Source organism: Raphanus sativus, chromosome 1, assembly GCF_000801105.2.
Source record: "Raphanus sativus cultivar WK10039 chromosome 1, ASM80110v3, whole genome shotgun sequence".
Classification (NCBI taxonomy): Eukaryota; Viridiplantae; Streptophyta; class Magnoliopsida; order Brassicales; family Brassicaceae; genus Raphanus; species Raphanus sativus.
The window spans coordinates 21,697,251-21,716,787 of record NC_079511.1 but is presented as its reverse complement, the minus strand read 5'-3'; the positions used below and the strand labels follow the sequence as shown (position 1 = coordinate 21,716,787).

The 19,537-nt window shown below is 36.2% G+C and overlaps 5 protein-coding genes across 5 annotated transcripts; all 5 read left to right on the top strand.

Annotated features, from left to right (window-relative positions):
- The first annotated feature begins 2,705 nt into the window (after window positions 1–2,705).
- LOC108812079 (putative DNA-binding protein At1g48610) lies at window positions 2,706–4,518 on the top strand. The gene is made up of 4 exons (XM_018584237.2): window positions 2,706–2,766; window positions 2,962–3,421; window positions 3,802–3,870; window positions 4,165–4,518. Exons 2-4 carry the CDS (start codon window positions 2,969–2,971, stop codon window positions 4,249–4,251), a joined length of 609 nt encoding a protein of 202 aa, XP_018439739.2. The 5' UTR covers window positions 2,706–2,766; window positions 2,962–2,968; the 3' UTR covers window positions 4,252–4,518.
- Window positions 4,519–7,794: 3,276 nt separating this feature from the next.
- On the top strand, window positions 7,795–10,548 carry LOC108812071 (pentatricopeptide repeat-containing protein At4g02750). Its single transcript, XM_018584225.2, has one exon. It carries the CDS (start codon window positions 7,945–7,947, stop codon window positions 10,276–10,278), a length of 2,334 nt encoding a protein of 777 aa, XP_018439727.2. The 5' UTR covers window positions 7,795–7,944; the 3' UTR covers window positions 10,279–10,548.
- Window positions 10,549–11,631: 1,083 nt separating this feature from the next.
- LOC108858574 (agamous-like MADS-box protein AGL53) lies at window positions 11,632–12,495 on the top strand. The gene has a single exon (XM_018632487.2). It carries the CDS (start codon window positions 11,632–11,634, stop codon window positions 12,493–12,495), a length of 864 nt encoding a protein of 287 aa, XP_018487989.1.
- Window positions 12,496–14,207: 1,712 nt separating this feature from the next.
- LOC108810538 (uncharacterized) lies at window positions 14,208–16,030 on the top strand. The gene is made up of 3 exons (XM_018582647.2): window positions 14,208–14,565; window positions 14,981–15,352; window positions 15,449–16,030. The coding sequence occupies exons 1-3, from the start codon at window positions 14,523–14,525 to the stop codon at window positions 15,886–15,888; spliced, it is 855 nt and encodes a 284-aa protein (XP_018438149.2). The 5' UTR covers window positions 14,208–14,522; the 3' UTR covers window positions 15,889–16,030.
- Window positions 16,031–18,476: 2,446 nt separating this feature from the next.
- Window positions 18,477–19,334, top strand: LOC108810527 (agamous-like MADS-box protein AGL53). Its single transcript, XM_018582636.2, has one exon. The coding sequence runs from the start codon at window positions 18,477–18,479 to the stop codon at window positions 19,332–19,334; it is 858 nt and encodes a 285-aa protein (XP_018438138.2).
- Window positions 19,335–19,537: the final 203 nt, after the last annotated feature.

Here is a 19,537-nt window from a genome sequence, read left to right as displayed (position 1 = left end):
TCTCCTGATCTAACTGTGATTTCCTATGTGAGAACTCTGATCATGTCAACAGAAAAACCTTGAACACCTTTAGTTGGTGAAATCATGTGATACAGATTTGAGTAATGTATGTTTATAATTCAAAATTGAGTTAGGGTTATTGCTCCTTTCAATATCTAAATGGTTGTCCAATCTCTCCGTCCCGATAAGAAAGATGGGACACTTTGATGAGATAACAAACAAGCTTTTGTTTTACAGTTTCATATTGTGTTGTCTTTTGTTTTCACTTGAACGTGTTTATGTTATGAGTTCTATTTTATATATAGTTGGAAATTTCAGATTTTTGTTACATGTTACAGTATATTAATAATGTTTTTAAAGATTGTAACTAATTATGTGGCCATATTTGCTACAAGTTGACTTATTATCCACTTCCCATTACGGTTTACTTTAATCCAAAATACAGCTTATATAGATATTTTAGTTTTAAAATTATCAATATCTTAAAATACTACTTACAAAGCGGATCACCTTATTATCTTTTATATAAAATATTTAAATTTACCTGATTTGTACTATATTTTTATCCAAAAGATTAAAATGTGATTTTGAACCAGAAAATCAAAAACCACAGCCAAATTGAGACCAAACCTAAAATTAAAAAAAAAAAATGAAATATGAACTGAATACAGACGTCCATATACATGAACTGATAAAATTTTCAAACAAGTATACCGCGCTTTCAAAGCGCGGGTTGTATCCTAGTAAGTCATTAAATTAAAGTTGCATACGTCAGAGGCTTTGTTTAATGTTGGTAATTATTGCAAAAAAAAAAAAGGGTGGAAGTTTGAATGGTCTCTACTCGCTCAAACCATTTTAAGTTCTAACCACTTTTTCATTCCAATTTGAATTTGGAAAATTGTAGAAGAAGTATTTTGTTTTGGTAACCCTTTAAGAAATTGGTCCCAAAGAAATAACCTTTTTATAGAGAAGGTAAGAAGAAGTCACAAGACCATTTAGTACTAAACCATCCTCTAGACTATATTTGAGAAGTGATTTTGCCACATGTTTTCTCTACAATCATTCTCACAAAAATAATATGACGTGGCTACTAAAATTGATGACATGTCTTATAGATTAATATGACATGGAAAATTATACTTAATGTTAATTTATATTTTTGGTAAACTTTTTAAAATATGGTAATAATTCATATATTACATTTATTTTCGATTTATATTTTTGGACTTTTTAAAAATATGGTAATAACTCATAAATTATCATTAAATAAATATATTCAATTATGACATTTCAAATTTCGAAATATCATTTTAAATTAAAATATTTCAAAAATATATACATATTTTTAGAAAATTACAAAAATTAAATCATAAAATCAAATTAAATCGTAAAATCATTAGTTTCTTATATATATCTACAAGTTTTATAAATATTTTTAATTTTAATTTTTGACAATTATAAAATTTTTATCCCCTAGATTATATTTGAGAAGTGATTTTACCACATGCCTTCTACAATCATTTTCACAAAAGTAATATGGCATGGCTACTAAAATTGATATGTCTTATAGATTAATATGACATGGAAAATTATATTTAATGTTAATTTATATTTTTGGTAAACTTTTTAAATATGGTAATAACTCATGTATTACATTTATTGTCGATTTATATTTTTGGACTTTTTAAAAATATGGTAATAACTCATAAATCATCATTAAAATAAATATATTCAATTATGACATTTCAAATTTCGAAATTTCATTTAAACTAAAAATATTTCAAAATATATACATATTTTTAGAAAATTATAAAAATTAAATCATAAAATCAAAATTAAATCGTAAAATCATTAGTTTCTTATATATATATCTACAGATTTTATAAATATAGTTTAATTTTAATTTTTGACAATTATGAAATTTTACATATTTATGTAATATATTTAATTAAAATAAATAGATAGAAAAATCTACCTAAGATTATAATTTTAAATATATACATGCACATTCTTAAATATATTTCAAAATAAACAAAATTTTTTTGATCTTAATTTTAATGTTCAGTTAAATCAAATTTATATTAAAATATTAATAAGAAAAAAAATTATAATATTAATAAAGATATAAATATAATTTATGTTTATCTGTTAGAAAATATTTTTAAGAAAATTTACTGCACATGGTGCAGGAAAACACCTAGTTTACAATGAATGTACTTCGTTTTTCATTAACTTTTCAGAAATATATAAAATATATATTTTTAATTATATAGTTACAATATATAGTAATACTATTATTCTCATCTAAATATATAGAAAAATAGAAATTGTAATTTATAAAAAGATATAGATGATGAGTTTGAAATAACTAATATAGAAAGTAAGTTTGAGAAGCTATAATTTATCTATTTTGTTGATTTAAAAAACTTATAGAACCAGAAGTTAAAATAAAAACAGAGAAATCTTTTAATAAATTTTGGTGATTTTTTAGATTAAAAACTCATGTAAAACTAATGTCGATATAGAAAACAAAAAGGACTCGGAAGTGGACCCCAATCGTTTTGACGCAACGGATTCTGAACCTCTACGGCCGTTTGTTTTACTCTCTCTCTCTCTCCAAAAGCTCTAGCCATGGTTCACCATCTTGTAACCGCGTAACCATCTCTTATCTTTCTCCTTTTAGCCAAGTTTCTTGTTCTCCTCGCAGTTTCTCTCTTCGTCCTCCACCTCCTCCACAAGCGTCCTCATCTCGTAAGCTGAACTAAGGTACGTGCATTGCAAACCCTAGCTTTTCCCTGAAATGGAAGTTCGTTAGCTATGACTTCTTGGTTAGAAAAACATTGAAATTTCTTTGAGGCTTTAACGGAATCGAGCTTGTATTTGTTTTTAGCTTACTGTCTCCGTTTTCTAGGGTTTCGTTTTCTCACGCGCTTTTTTTGTTCTTTCCTGATTCGAATCTAGATTCCTAATGGCGAGATCTGACACTTCTCCCGCGGCTCTCGGATCTGATGCGGATGAAAACAATCCTGCTCCTGCTCTTGCTCCTGCTCCTGCTCCCACCGACGGTTCACCCGCAGCCAGTGGTTCCCAGAAACGCGGCCGTGGTCGTCCTCCCAAGTCCAAATCCGACTCCCACCCAAACGGCGCCGTTTCGGCTAGGAAACCAAGCGGTCGCCCCAAAAGAAACGCTACGGCAGCAGCGGCTGCTGTTCCGGCTGCGTCTGCGGCTGTGAAGAGCGGCCGTGGTAGGCCAAGGAGGTCGAACACTCAGCCTGCGACGGAGTCTCCGGTGACTGGATCGAGGAAGCGTGGGAGGCCAAAGAGAGATGACGTGGCGGCTGCGGCTCCAGCTAAGAAACGTGGACGGAAACCTAAAACTGAGCAAGTGGCCAAGCAGAGGACTTCCAACAGGACGAGGAAGGTATTATATACAGTATCTCTTTATTTGATAAAAATGTCACAAAATTATTTTAGCATAATGTCTCTCTATAAATATATATTCATGGTTGAGAATGCTTGTTTCTTCTGCATATTATGGAAATAAAATCACTAGAGTAATATGTTAGTTGGATCTGGTCTATAATGTGTGTAAATGAGGTATCTTTATCTTGAATATTGGTGGTTTCTGTGTAACGTTATAATGTGAAAAATGCAAGTGGTTGGTCCATTTGGTTAGTCGTTATCAGTTGTTCATATATCATGAGTCTATATAATACTATATGGTAGTTTGTATGACGCATAACCATGCTTATGCGACTGTGTATACTTATCAAACTTGTTATTTTTTTCTCATGGATGAAGGCAACAGAAGCTACTACTGGGCAGGGAGCTGCAGACCCAAAAGAGTTCAAGAAAAAAGCAGCACTCTTGGTAAGTTAACTACTCCCGCTTAGCTTTTACAGTGATATTGGTTTACCTTTCTGTACTCATTTTGCATCAGTTTGGTTTAGACATCATTATATGTCGTGGGATTTCAAAAGGATACTAGGAACTATATTTCGACATGGGTTGTAGTTTAATGTAGTTTCGCTTTGAGTGGGAAGTGAATGATTATTTGATTAGTTACCGTCTCATGATTAGTTTAACTAAAATAGTAAACAAATAAACATATCCCGAGACAATCACATGATTAATTGGTTGTTTTGAATGGACAAATGGTTGCAGCAAAAGAAAGTGAAGCAAGCTGCGGATAAGTTGAAGATAGCAGTTTCAGCAATTGAGGAGGTCCAGAAGATAGCGGATGGAATGTAGAAGACTCATCATCAGCAAGGGATAGTGGAGAAGAAAGAATGTTATGTTTGTCTGTTTTAGGGAAAACATTTGTTTGCAGAAATTCAAAGACTAATTGGTTCAACTTTGATGTTTCAGTTTAGAAGTTTGTTTGTACGTTCTTTCCTCGTAGGAATGGTAAGAGAAAACAGCTAGTGTTAATGGTTCGTATGCTTTGATGATATATCTTGTGTAGCTGTGACTTTGGAATGCTTCAACACTTTTGCGTTAAAACTCTTTCTTTCTGAATTGAATTGCTTTCTGATGAATCTCTTAGTCTCTCTTACTAGGAGCTTGCTTATTAGAGACGTAAAAGATGAGTTTTTTTTTTTTTTATAAACCTTGTTATGAATATCTCAAATTTGGGATCAATTAATGTATTTTTCTTGTGTGAATTATTTCTTTTCTCATCACACAAACAACCTTATTCTAAACGAATCACTACAACACAAGAATCACTCAATGTATTCTTCAATGTGTTTCTATATCCAATAGTTTATTTTGTGCAGATAAACAGAATCTATATCTATAAAAGAAAGATGTATCTCTCATGGTGACACGTCAGATTCCAGGTCACAAATTCGTTGATACTGGCATTGACATGTGTCCTATTTGCAAAGTGCAACATTTCATTAAACTTATTTTGTCATGGGCTTCGTTCGTATGTGTGGTTGGGCTTGAAAGTAGAAGGTATATTTGGCCCAGTTAGATTGTTCTGCGCTCCAATCCTAATTTTGTTTAACTGAAAAAAAAGATCGTCTCTCTTCTGCGTCAACGGCGACGAGTTGACGTTTTTGCTTCTCCCTACTATATGAAACGGTCCGAGTTATGGGTTTGTGTTAACTCCCATTGATACACTCTCCCACTATGTAGTCTTCAATGCTTTGTTTTGATCTGTAAGGCGGTGTCTCTAACCCTATAAAAGGTAACTTTACTTTCTGTAGATCATCATCATCATCTGTACTCTTGATTTTGCATACGTTTGTTGATTTTTTTTGTATTGTTCATGTTTTGCAGTCACCATCTCCTTCTTCGCCGTCAATCATCGTCGCTCCTCTAACCGGTTAGTTTCTTCTTCTCTTAGTGTAGCACAATGTGATGTATTCTTAATATATACTGAAATTATGATTGTGTTTCGTGTTTCAATTAGATTGCATGTTACCCTAGATTGAGAAACTCGACTTTGTGTTTTAGATGAGCAGTAAGGGTTTCTTCACTTGGTTCAAAGTATATGGCTGCTTCAGTTTCAATAAGACTTATTCTCACTGTTGGATCCTTTGAAGATCTAGGACGCATAAGCAGTATTATCTCAGTTTCTAAGCTTTTTCTTATATGTAAAAATGTGAACATTTTTTTCTTTGATCTCTAACTGCTTCTCCTTTCGCACAGCTAAGGCATCTGGGAATTTTTTAAGCTCTCCGCCATGTCATCAAGAGGTTGGTGTTTAGATCATGAAAATATTATCATGTTACTTCCATTGCATATAACTAAGATCTACTTTTCCTTAGATTACAGAGAGTTCGGAATCACGGTGACTCTTTGTGATTGTATCTATGCTGAGTCTAATCTACAAATTGAGCAGATGAGGTTGGGAAAGACTCTACAAGCAATTTTTTTGAGTTATCTGAAGTTTCATTAAGAATTTTGAGGGTCATTTTGTTCGTCAATGAGATCTGCTTTTTTAAAACAAGTTTTTTATGTTGAACTGTATAATATTGTGTCTTTATTTCTGGCAGTTGTGCTTTGTCCTTTGAGCGTAACGGACGGTGGGCTGTGGGAGACAAAAGGTTCACTCCAGAACATGATGTTCTTTGGTATTCTTGAGAATATCTAGCTGCTTACAATCGATCTCTCTACCCAAGATTCTGCGAAGATTTTTTTCTCCCTAATTGTTGTTCTCTGAAAGCTGTTAAAATTCTGTCAAGATTTGGATTATTATTGATCTTTTCTATTGCAAGTGTAGATCTTTTACTTTTATTCTGCAAAGCTACAGATCAGTATGCTTTACTTCTTATGTGTTCTATTTATCATGCGTTGTGTTACACCGACGAAGTTAGTAAACAAAGTCATAACTTCAAAATAGATCTTTAATTTTTTTTTTTTTTTTTTTGTAACAAGATCTTTAATTTGTTTATCAGTGCGACTTTGTTCGGTGGAATTCTTGCTGTTCCAAAATTTTAGTAAACAAAAAAGAAAAAGATTATACAGAGTAATGGAGATGTCTTTTTTTTCAAATTAATGGAGACATCTTCTTATTACAGTACTAGGGTTAATGTGTTGTTTCTAACGTATGATATAGCATTGCTGGATCAAGACTTCTTTTCTCAGAATGCCACGCAGTATGGTGTATACTTGATGAACTCAAATACTAAAGAATCCCAACAGTGTTGCTTCACTAGGAAAATTCATCGACTTTTGAACTCTGATATCAAAATCTGTCCATTACAAACTTACTTTAGTCATTTTATAACAGGGCTAGAATTTTTATTTTTTGCGAGCTGGTCTATTGGTGGACTTGAAAATGAAGTATCGTTCTGATCTTTATTGTTATAATTTTATGAACCTATTTTACTCAAAACATTCTCTTTTAAAACAACAAGTAAAAAAGAATTAATATTAGTTTGTTTACTCAATAACGATGGTAACTATTTTTCATACTCGGATTATGGATTATTCGCACCGTAACTGACTTGACAAGCACGCAAAACAACAATAATGATAGTCTTCTGTTCCACCAAATATGCTTAGTATGTCAAAATACAACACGAAAAATAAAAGAATATTATGTATTTGTATTGATCAATACTTTTAAAACAAATACATATCAAATAAATCAACGCAAGTGGTACATACCTCACAAAATATAATCAATACAACAGAAATTATTTTGACATAATTATAAAAGTAACAATTTTAGAAAACAAAGTAACTAATTAGTACATCCATAATATTGTTAGGTTTAAAAAATAATTCATTCGCAAATTCTGATAGAAAGAAATATATATAAATAAAAATTCAAAAGTAAAATCGTTTTAGTATTTCCTAAGTGTTGTTTGAAAATTAATATTTAGTTTACTGTAAGCAATATATATATATATCAAAGATATTATATTTAAATATTTAATTATATTTATATATTATGTATTTAATCTAAACGATATATATATATACATATTAAAAAGATATTTTCCGCATGATTTTAAAATCATTTGCATTTTGTTATAGAAATTTAAACTCAATCACAAATTTTTCAATGTGAACTAAAAATATTCAATTACAATGACATGTACAAAATTTAACTAATATGTATATTTTATATGATAAAAATTTATATTATATGTTTACTTAATTGTTGAAATTGTTTTAAGATTCACATCCCGCCCGTAGGGCGGGCCGACCCTAGTCTTATTATATACCACTGATTTTCTTTACGGAATCCTTTCTACAACATTATTGTTCGAACGACGCATGTCCATGTCACCCGTTAGTGACTAAAAGCCCATTAAGTTGCTCCACCGGCAATGATCAAGTTATACGGCAACTAAGAAAGCAGCTTCTCCGCGAACCTTGGAACCGAAAGGTCCGGTTCTCCGGTTGCAAACACAGAGTTTCAATTTTTTTATTTTTTTAGAATCAGTAAGTTAAGTTACACAGCCTCTTCTCTGTCAAGACCAGATGCGATGCGCGGGAACAAAACGATTAGAAGAGCTTTGTGCTCAGAATCAGCGTACATCCTTCAATGTACTCAAACCCAGATTCAACGCAGCAAAGGAAGCGACTTTTCACTCCTCAACGAAGAGAACTCAAACCCAACTCCAGAAACCGCAGAGCAAATCTGGAGGAGACGAGGATATAAAACAATGGAACGTTGCTATAAGCAGCTACATGCGCAACGGACGCTGCAACGAAGCGCTTCGTGTCTTCGAGCGCATGCCCAGGTGGAGCTCCGTTTCTTACAACGCAATGATCTCTGGCTACTTGAGAAACGGAGAGTTCGAAACCGCCAGGAAGATGTTCGACGAAATGCCTGAGAGAGATTTAGTTTCATGGAACGTGATGATCAAAGGGTATGTGCGGAACAGGAACCTTGGGAAAGCGAGGGAACTGTTTGAGAGGATGTCGGAGAGAGATGTTTGTTCCTGGAACACGTTGTTGTCTGGATACGCTCAGAACGGGTGTGTTGATGAGGCGAGGAGGGTCTTTGATAGGATGCCTGAGAAGAACGAAGTGTCTTGGAACGCTTTGCTCTCTGCGTATGTTCAGAACGGGAGGATGGAGGAAGCTTGTGTTTTGTTTGAGTCGAGGGAGAATTGGGCTTTGGTTTCATGGAACTGCTTGCTTGGTGGGTTTGTCAAGAAGAAGAAGATTGTTGAGGGAAGAAAGTTTTTTGATGGTATGAGTGTGAGAGATGTTGTTTCATGGAACACGATCATCACTGGTTATGCACAGAACGGGAAGATTGATGAGTCGAGGAAGCTGTTTGACGAGTCTCTGGTTAAAGATGTTTTTACATGGACAGCAATGGTTTCGGGATATGTACAAAACAAAATGGTGGAAGAAGCGAGAGAGTTGTTTGACAAGATGCCTGAGAGGAACGAAGTGTCATGGAACGCTATGATTGCAGGATATGTGCAGGGAGAGAGGATGGAGATGGCTAAGGAGCTGTTTGATGTTATGCCTTTTCGCAATGTTAGCACATGGAACACGATGATAACTGGATATGCTCAGTGCGGAGATGTTTCTGAAGCTAAGAACCTTTTTGACAAAATGCCTAAGAGAGATCCGGTCTCTTGGGCTGCTATGATTGCAGGGTATTCTCAATGCGGACATGGACATGAAGCTCTGCGGTTGTTTGTACAGATGGAGAGAGAAGGCGGGAGGTTGAACCGGTCTTCGTTCTCATCTGCTCTAAGCACGTGTGCAGACGTTGTTGCTCTTGAGCTCGGGAAGCAACTGCACGGGAGATTGGTTAAAGGTGGATATGAGAGTGGGTGCTTTGTTGGAAACGCGCTTTTGTTGATGTATTGCAAGTGTGGAAGCATAGAAGACGCCAATGACTTGTTTGAGGAGATGACTGGGAGAGACATCGTCTCTTGGAACACAATGATTTCAGGTTATTCAAGACATGGGTTCGGAGAAGAGGCTTTAAGGTTCTTTGAGTCGATGAAAAGACAAGGACTGAAGCCAGATGATGCCACCATGGTTGCGGTATTATCTGCGTGCAGCCACACGGGACTTGTAGAGAAAGGCAGGGAATATTTCAACACGATGACTCAAGAGTATGGTGTAATACCAAACTCACAGCACTACGCTTGTATGGTAGATCTTCTTGGTCGAGCCGGGCTTTTAGAAGAAGCTCACAGTCTAATGAAAGAAATGCCCTTTGAGCCAGACGGTGCAATATGGGGAACTTTACTTGGTGCAAGCAGAGTCCATGGAAACACTGAGCTAGCTGAGATAGCTGCAGACAAGATTTTTGCAATGGAGCCTGAAAACTCCGGAATGTACGTCCTTCTCTCCAATCTCTACGCTTCTTTAGGTCGATGGGGAGATGTAAGTAAGTTGCGAGTGAGAATGCGTGACAAAGGAGTCAAGAAAGCTACAGGGTACAGTTGGATTGAGATACAGAACAAGACACATACATTCTCCGTTGGGGATGAGTTCCACGCCGAGAGAGACGAGATCTATGCGTTTATGGAGGATCTTGATTTGAGGATGAAGAAAGCAGGGTATGTTTCGAAGACGAGCGTGGTTCTTCATGATGTAGAGGAAGAAGAGAAGGAGCGTATGGTTAGGTACCATAGTGAGAGACTAGCTGTGGCGTATGGGATAATGCGTGTGCCTCAAGGGAAACCGATCCGTGTGATAAAGAACCTGCGTGTGTGTGAGGATTGTCATAGTGCCATCAAGTGTATGGCGAAAATCACAGGGAGAGTGATTATTCTGAGGGATAATAATAGGTTTCACCATTTTAGGGATGGTTCATGCTCTTGTGGAGATTACTGGTGAAGTTGATGATGATTTTACTAACCGAGATCAGATATTTAAAGTGGAATGGCTTTTGTCTTGGTTTTGCAGAAGGAAGTGTTGTGCATGGTATGTGTGTGTCCTTCGTCTCTCTTACCAAAGATGAGTACGAGAATGAAGAAAGCGTTTTAGTGTTTATTATAGTGGTGCAATGAGTAGCTGCTTACCATTGATTCAGAAACCTTTGGTATTAAGTTGGCTCTCGTTACTGATATATGTTGTCAATTGATTTCGAATGGGTTTTGAAATTTATGGTCAATTTTGTAAAAAGTTTAAAATTTATGCAGTTAATTAATAAATTATCAAAAAAGAGAGGAAATTTATGTAGTTAATTATAAAAACTGTATACAACACGGACACACGGTTAAAAATCCCAACGGCTATAAATATAATGGACATTAATCGAGATGAGAAAACAAGAAAATAATACATCAAAAAGGAAATTACAAACGGTAATCAAAATCCCTAAACCCTCTGGTCACGCTACTAATCAATCAATCACAGTTCTCATTCTCCCTGTGTAAAACTCTCGAAGCTACTTTTGTTCTTGCGATGGATTCTCTTTCTTTTTCTTATTCTTCTTCTTCTGATTCTTCAACAAGATGAAGAAAAACAAGCTTTCTGTCAGAAAACAAAACCATTTCCAGAAACCGTTCTTGTTGGCAAGAGAGAGGACAATACTCAAGAAAGCTTTGGAGCTTACCGTTCTCTGCTAGAAGTCATGCACAATCCGACCACCGTATCCTAAAACTAATAAACGAATTACTGTGCCTAAAGAGAGTGGAACTAGTGGGCTTAGAACGGCGGTTAGACGGAACGCAACCAAAACGACATTGATAATAAATAATTTGTACGGAGAAAATCAAATGTAACACGATGCAACATTGATTTGCAAATCTAATCACCGATTATTAGCGACTAAAAGAAAATGAGCAGTTAATAAGTTACATTTTATTATTAAAAATGTATACAGCAAGGTATAAACTTCCAACGGCTAAATGAAATAGTGAAATATACACAAAAATGAAAAATTATCGAGTGTTCGTATGCGTTTTGAAAGAAAAATAGGGAATTTATACACTTAATTAATAAAAATGTATGCAACACACACGGACACGGTAAAAATCCCTAACGGCTATAATAAGATGGCAAAAAAAGGAAATTACCGATTGAGAGGAAAAGAAAATAAACATCAAAGAAAAAGGAAATCAACAAACGATAATCAAAATCTATAAATATACGCAGCCCTAAACCCTCTGCTCACGCTACTAATCAATCACTCACACTTCTCATTCTCTCTGTGTAAAACTCTCTGAAGCTATTTTTGTTTTTGCCATGGTTTCTTCTTCTTCTCCTTCTGATTCTTCGACAAAGATGAAGAAAAAGAAGCTCTCTGTCAGAAACCAAACATCCCGTTTCAAGAAACCCTTCTTGTTGGCAAGAGAGAAGACGATGCTCAAGAAAGCTTTGGAGCTTTCCATTCTCTGCGATAACCAAATTTGTGTGCTACACTACGATCGCGAAGGTAATCTCGTCAACACCTTGCCCGAAGATCAGTCGCAAGTCACAGACATTCTCGGCAAGTATAGAAACTTAAGCGACGGAGAAAAACTCAAGAAAAGCACGAATCTTTCACAGTTCTACAACAAGAAACTGGTGGACGAGAAGAAAAGATCTCTTACCGACGCAGAGGAACGCAAAAGATTCACCAAGAAAGTCGGAGAGTTCAAGGGTTCGTTGGTAGATCAGTTTCATATATTACAAGACAGGGTTCGTCACCTTCGTTACTCCCAGGATCATCATCATCAGCCCGTGCAAGATCAGAGCCCTTTTCTTGATGTTACGTCTCAAAAAAATCACAACTTTCCGGAGGCGTCTCCTTATGGCTTCTTCCCCGCCAATGACTTCTCTTCTTCACTAATCGAGGAGGATCCATTGATGATGAATTTTATTCCGCAAGATCTTGGTCAACAAGAGTCATTCACGAATCTTCTCATGAGTGGTGATCATGTGTCAACAATTACCGATCAATACCTCCCGAGCCCTGCTCCTTCCTCAACCCTATGTTCCTCCAATCATCATCAGGGCAAATTCTCAGTCTTTCTTTTTAACCATGAAACGTCCACGTTTACTCAACTCCCCAACTCTTCTTCTTCAAGTTTCGACCAAGGGTTTACTGGCACTTTAACCTCTTACTGATCAAATATCCAAGTCACATCTCGTTGGTTCATATGATGATTAGTCTAATGTTTTCCACTTAATTGTAAATTTATGTCAAATATTATATTTTGTGATGTATTTTGCGAATGGGAAGGTAAAAATGAAACACTTTTCTTACTTTAACAAATGCAAATGAATTTTTACTTGAGGACCACTCTAACCAATGATCAAGTGGAGTAGAAAGTTTACACATCGATCCTTGCATGTCACGTCACTCATAAGAAATAATATTACATAAAATCAGTTAAACCATGTTTAACCCAAAGCAACCCCTGAACTTTCTCATCTCTGGTTTCAGATCTGATTTAGTTTAAAGTTTCAGACTTTGATTACTGTCTCTGTCCTTACTTGTTAATTATGAGACAAATGTTCTATCTTTTGTGTCCATGGCTTTTAGATTCTCTGTGAAGTTGTAAGATGAGAACTTTCCTTTTACTGATTAGTTAGGCATGTGGTGTCATTAACATTTGGTTTCTCGCTTGTGTGTGTTTACTCTTTAGAGAGATCATTGGGCTACTCTTGCCGAAGGAGGAGCTTCCTGTTTTTTACAATTTAGCCCCAAACTTCAGAATTTGCAGAAACACCCATCAAATCAACCCTGAACTTTCGATTGGGCTAGGGCTGGGCGTTCGGATACTCATTCGGGTTTCGGTTTAGTCCATTCGGGTTTCGGGTTTTCGGAGTCAAAGATTTCAGCCCCATTCGGATATTTCTAAATTTCGGTTCGGGTTCGGTTCGGATCTTTGCGGGTTCGGTTCGGGTTCGGATAACCCATTTAAAATGTTTTTAAATTTTCAAAATTCATTATATACTTTAAATTTTCAAAATCTATAAGAAAGATAATATATTACATATAAATTTTCATAACATATATGTCAAAATACCTTAATTTAACATATAAATTGGTTTTCTTTGAATATTTGGATAAAGAATCAATAGATATTTAACTATTTTGGTGTTTTCAGTATACTTTAGCTATTTTAAACATTTACTTTTGACTATTTGCATATATTTTCCGAGTATTTTGGAAAACTTAAAGGTATCTTATATATTTTTAATATTTTTAATATACATTATATATAAAAATAATGTATATAGTTAAGTATATAAATTTATTTCGGATATATTCGGGTACCCAAAATATTTCGGTTCGGATCGGTTCGGTTTCGATTCTTTAAATACCGAAATTTTGAACCCGTTCGGATATTTAATCAATTTTAGTTCGGATTCGGTGCTACTTTTTCGGATCGGGTTCGGTTCGGTTTTTCAGGTTCGGATTTTTTGCCCAGCTCTAGATTGGGCTATTTAAACCCTGTCAAATGCAATATAAAGACCTAAATGCAACCTAAAATAATCATAATAAGCTAAAATAAAAATCTAAACTCATTAAAATCATGAGACATCAGTCACCAAAAACATGTCTTTGAGCCTATAACAAGATATTTAATTGGTGTTTTGTTAAAACAACAAACTTTTAAAATTGTGGCCAGAACAAATAAAACTTTAAAATAATACCAACAAACCATGCAAAAAAATAACATCTAAAATTGGTTGTTAACTAATTTTGTTTATCGTATGTGAACAGTAGATAAGGAGCGAGTGAGAAAAAAAGTGACAGCTCATTGTTTTTACCTAAGGGAATCATTGACGTCAGCCTCTTGCGGTAAAAAAGAAAGAGAGTTTGAAATAAAGCGAGAGAGACGAGCGAGGTTGCTTCCCCTCGTTTAACTGTTTTGTCGCATTCAAAAGGACACTGAAGGAGAGAGAGAGCTAATAAAAGAGATGGACAGCTAGCTCTCGGGTTCTTACCACGGTAAACAATTGCAAAGAAGGAAAGCAACTCTTTTTTATTTTAACAGTAGTGATATTAAGTAAAGCGATGACCAGTCAAATAAAAGCCTCCTCTTTCCTCTTCTTATATCACGCAAGCAACCGAGAGAGAAAGAGAGAGAGAGAGAGAGAGAGAGAGAGAGAGAGAGAGAAGAAGAAGAAGAAGAAGAGAAGAGATGGCTTCATTCATCGACATGTCAAGGGTTCCTTTCATCCCTGGTCTGTGTCTCCTTCTTTCTTTCACCTTTTAACATGAAACTTTGTCGCAAAGATTTACTCTTTTTGGACACTCCATGAACGTAAAGTTTCATCCTTTATTGCATCTGATTAGTTTTGATACTCTCTTATTTGTCGATTTACTCTTTTTGGACACTCCATGAACGTAAAGTTTCATCCTTTATTGCATCTTAGTTTTGATACTCTCTTTATTTGTCGATTTACTCTTTTTGGACCCTCCATGAACGTAAAGTTTCATCCTTTATTGCATCTTAGTTTTGAATCTTTTGATACTCTGTTTATGTGGCTCTGTTCAAGTGTTTAGCTTGTTGCAAAGAAGATTGAAAAAAATAAAGTTTGCTTTTTTATTGACTTCTGTGTCTGTCTACTGCGTTCTGTTTTGTGTAATGATGAACAGGGAGGTTGCACGCGACGAACAGCCCTTACCAAAGATACGGTCCAAAGGGTTTCATGGAAATCAAGGTCCTTGGCAACGACAGCCTCTACGTCCGCGTCGACTTGCCCGGAGTTCCAGACGACGCTATCCGCTACAGAGTCGACGCCGTGAGACAAAAGCTCGTCTTTTTCTCCGGTGAAGAAACTCTCCGCGACGGCGTCAAGGCTGAGGACGTTCGTGAGTACTCTGGATCCGCCGGTCTCGGCTGCGACTGCTGCGAGATCACCGGGGTTGATGCCAAGATGAAAGATGGAGTCTTGAGGATGATTGTGTCAAGGGTCAAGGTGAAGGATCATCACAACAAGTGTACCCACTTTGTGCCTCCCAACGCAGGTTCGAATCCCCCTCAATTCAAAATCACACACCGTTTTGTTTTGTTTTGCGTAAAATTATTAAGAAACGATCTGTTTTGTTGTGTGTGTTTAAAAGGCAAATCTGGAAGATACGGTTACCAACGATCATCTGATGAAAGATACCTATACGATGTGAGATCATTCAACATAGAGGATATACTGGAGGATCATCCCTTTGTGGTGAAAGGTCGCAAGGATGTACTCGCTCGCCAGCGGCGAACGTCTGACGGATCTTTCCACTTCTCAGTGGATATGCCAGGTGTTTGCAGTGACGACATGTTCGTGCTTCCCAACGAGAACCAGATCAAGTTCTACGGTGAGAACAAGGAGGTCTACGAGCACGACGAGAGTTGCCGCATTTTCCTCGGAGCCGTCGACAAGACATCATGTTGTTCCTCCTATGGGATTCCTCTTTTGAGCCACGACATCGCTTGGGATGCAGAGTTTGGTGTTCTCAACATCCGTGTTTCACCACCTCCTCCTCCTCGCAACAACAACAACAACAACACTCAGTAATCATATCACTCTCTATCATCCACTACGTTTTTAATGTTTTCTGAGACCTTAATTATGGATTGAACTATGTTGTGTGTTTTTATTTGAGACTATTGTTTTTGTGTTTTTGTGTTTCTTATGGAACCAGTCATTTGCATTGCTTTCCCATTGTCTAATTATTATTTTTTTTACTTAAGCTGACCCAAACCGATGGAACTTGAATTCTTTAAAGATAAGAAGATGAAAACATATAAATAAATCTGACAAGGAAAAGTTATAGGATATGAACATAATGACTCATGAAGCATTTTCTCTTTAAAACACATGGGCAGTTGAATCCTCGTTCGTGGATCCTCGAATTTTGTTAAAACACCATTCATCCTCCCTAAAGGAAGTGCAAGTCCAAGACCTAAAAAATGTTCCAAGCAAGACTTAGGAATGAAAATCTTACATGTTATGAAAATATGGTATCAACGCAGCTAGCAGCTAGCAGCCAAGGAGAGCATGTGACTTGAATTAGAGACTTTCATATTCAAAACTGCTGAACAATGTTTGGAAATGTAGCCACGGATTAATATATCATTTGATCCATCGTAAAAGCAGAACAGAGAAGTTCTAATATGCAACGGCAAGACTGTAGCTACTTCACACCATGGTGGTGTCAGTAGTAACATCGCTCCTCCAGTCCATGCATTCAGTCAGAACATTGAGAATCATAGTGCAGCAGTGCCTTACCAAAGCACACCACTAGCTGTTGGAGGAAGTCAAGTGCTGCTACCTCCTTCTGCTACTGTTACACATCTTCCTGAAAATGGAAGTGCTCAAAACACTGTGAGCAGGGAAGAGCTGAATCATATTAGTAACATCTCAGCATCTCTAGCCCAGTTTTTTGGAAACGGGCAGCTTCAATCTACTTTGAATCCCAAACAGGCAATGCAGGTGCCTCAAGTGTATGGGAAAGAGGAGAAGATCGACCATTATCTATCAGCTTACAAACCGAAGCTTACAAAGCTTGTTCAGGTTTGTTTCCTCAGCTCAAGACTTAATTTACAGTCACTTGAGGTTTCATTAACCGATGTCTTTGGTGTTCAAATTTCAGGCATATATTAGCAAAGTGAAGAAGAGCTAATATATAAAATGGAACTCCATTGTTACTTGCCACCATAACAGATGGAGCTGCTGAGAGATGTTATAAAACTTGTGCTTCTCTTCAGGGTTTAGATAAGGATTAAGCAAAGCTTATGTTTGCTTCCTGTTGTGTATAATACCAGATAGATTTTGTCAGGAAAATGAGATTTTTATTTATTTATTTAATAATTTACTGGAATTAGCAGACGATGCCAAAAGCTGCGTTTTATCGTACTGATTGATCAAGTTTCATGATTTGATCAAATCTGTGTTCTTAGCATATATTTTTTTTTGTCTTGTAACGTTTTCCTTATTTACCAGTGCACATTTCTATACTCTGAACTAGTTGCTCTAAGCTTTTGCAATCTTCTTAGATCATCTGCAATTTTTTTTTTAAGTGAATTTAAGTGGCAAAAATTATTAATATCCTTACCAACAACAAATACATTATACGAGCAAGTTCAGTAATTTTTTTGTCTCTGTTTAACCAAACCTTTTGTCTCTGTACATTATCGGTTTAATGATTTTGGTTGATGTTTTATTTGTTTTGGATTTAATTTTAGAGCGCTTGACCATAAAACAGTGCTTCTCCCAACAAACAGAGACAATGATCGAAGACCAGAGGTCAAGAACATTATTACAAGACAATTTTAAATTTATTTTCTGCATTCTATATTTACCAAATTTCCAAATCTTGACGCATCCAGCTTTGATTTATTACTAAGCAGACATCGGAATCCGACAGTGCGCGTCTTTGGTTTCGAATAGTACATCCAGGTAGGTCTCTCTGCTTACCGTGCTCAAACTTGTTCTTCACGGTATTGTTTCTTCTTCCTCTCTCCTGATTCGGTTGGCTCTAATGCATCACCATTCATGTCTTGATCGCTATTTTCTGTAACACAAGATAAGGAAGTGTCCGTGGTTCCCATCCACATAAACTGATAAGTTTTTGTGCCTGCAAACATCAATGCATCAGTACTATTATTCGCTATGACTCAAAAAAATATACCAAATGCCTCTCAGAAAGGATGAAATAGTCAATAAGTGATCATTAATTAGATGTAGTCTCTAAGACAGTTACATCATATGAACGAAACTAAAGTAAATAGAGAAGAATGACGAACCAATAGTCTCTTATATTGTACAACACAAACAAACGGTTAAAAAATCCCAACGGCTTAAATAAAATGGACAAAAATGGAATTTTATGCACTTAATTAATAAAAATGCAACACGGACACGGTAAAAATCCCTAACGGCTATAATAAGATGGCAAAAAAAGGAAATTACCGATTGAGAGGAAAAGAAAATAAACATCAAAGAAAAAGGAAATCAACAAACGATAATCAAAATCTATAAATATACGCAGCCCTAAACCCTCTGCTCACGCTACTAATCAATCACTCACACTTCTCATTCTCTCTGTGTAAAACTCTCGAAACTAATCACACTTCTCTTCTCTCTGCAAAACTCTCGAAGCCATGGTTTCTTTTTCTTCTTCTTCCTCTTCTGATTCTTCGACAAAAACGAAGAAAAACAAGTTCTCTGTGAGAAACAACCAAACCCGTTTCAAGAAACCGTTCTTGTTGGCAAGAGAGAAGACCATGCTCAAGAAAGCTTTGGAGCTTACCGTTCTCTGCGATAACAAAATTTGTGTGCTACACTACGATCGCGACGGTAATCTCGTCAGCACCATGCCCGAAGATCAGTCGCAAGTCACAGACATTCTCGACAAGTATAGAAACTTAAGCGACGGTGAAAAGCTAAAGAAAAGCACGAATCTTTCACAGTTCTACAACAAGAAACTGGTGGACGAGAAGAAAAGATCTCTTACCGACGCTGAGGAACGCAAAAAATTCACCAAGAAAGTTGGAGATTTCAAGGGTTCCTTGTTAGACCAGTTTCGTATATTAGAAGACAGGGTTCGTCACCTTCGTTACTCCCAGGATCATCATCATCAGACCCAGCAAGATCAGAGCCCTTTTCTTGATGTTACCTCTCAAGAAAATCACAACTTTCCGGAGGCGTCTTCTTATGGCTTCTTCCCCGCCAATGACTTCTCTTCTTCACTGATCGAGGAGGATCCATTGATGAATTTTATCCCGCACGATCTTGATCAACAAGAATCGTTCACGAATCTTCTCATGAGTGGTGATCATGTGTCAACAATTACCGATCAATACCTCCCGAGCCCTGCTTCTTCCTCAGCCGTATGTTCCTCCAATCATCATCAGGGCAAATTCTCAGTCTTTCTGTTTAACCATGAAACGGCCACGTTTACTCAACTTCCCAACTCTGCTTCTTCAAGCTTCCACCAAGGATTGATTGGCACTTATTGATACAAATTTATCCAAACTCACATCTCTCATCTGCTTCATGATTGATTATAGTCTAACGTGTGTATTCTTTGTTCTTTCCACTTATTTGTAAATTTTATGACAATACTACCTTCTTATTCCTATAATATACATTCTTATGTCATTAATTCTTCATGTCCAAGTCTTTACTTGAGGACCACTCTAACCAATGATCATGTGGAGTA

Excerpts from the sequence above, each read along its gene's own strand:
- LOC108812079 (XM_018584237.2), top strand. The coding sequence starts at position 2,969 with ATGGCGAGATCTGACACTTCTCCCGCGGCTCTCGGATCTGATGCGGAT. Across the intron at positions 3,422-3,801 it reads CTTCCAACAGGACGAGGAAG|GCAACAGAAGCTACTACTGG; the intron begins GTATTATATACA and ends TCATGGATGAAG. Across the intron at positions 3,871-4,164 it reads AGAAAAAAGCAGCACTCTTG|CAAAAGAAAGTGAAGCAAGC; the intron begins GTAAGTTAACTA and ends AAATGGTTGCAG.
- LOC108810527 (XM_018582636.2), top strand. The coding sequence starts at position 18,477 with ATGGTTTCTTTTTCTTCTTCTTCCTCTTCTGATTCTTCGACAAAAACG.
- LOC108812071 (XM_018584225.2), top strand. The coding sequence starts at position 7,945 with ATGCGATGCGCGGGAACAAAACGATTAGAAGAGCTTTGTGCTCAGAAT.
- LOC108810538 (XM_018582647.2), top strand. The coding sequence starts at position 14,523 with ATGGCTTCATTCATCGACATGTCAAGGGTTCCTTTCATCCCTG. Across the intron at positions 14,566-14,980 it reads AAGGGTTCCTTTCATCCCTG|GGAGGTTGCACGCGACGAAC; the intron begins GTCTGTGTCTCC and ends AATGATGAACAG. Across the intron at positions 15,353-15,448 it reads CTTTGTGCCTCCCAACGCAG|GCAAATCTGGAAGATACGGT; the intron begins GTTCGAATCCCC and ends TGTGTTTAAAAG.
- LOC108858574 (XM_018632487.2), top strand. The coding sequence starts at position 11,632 with ATGGTTTCTTCTTCTTCTCCTTCTGATTCTTCGACAAAGATGAAGAAA.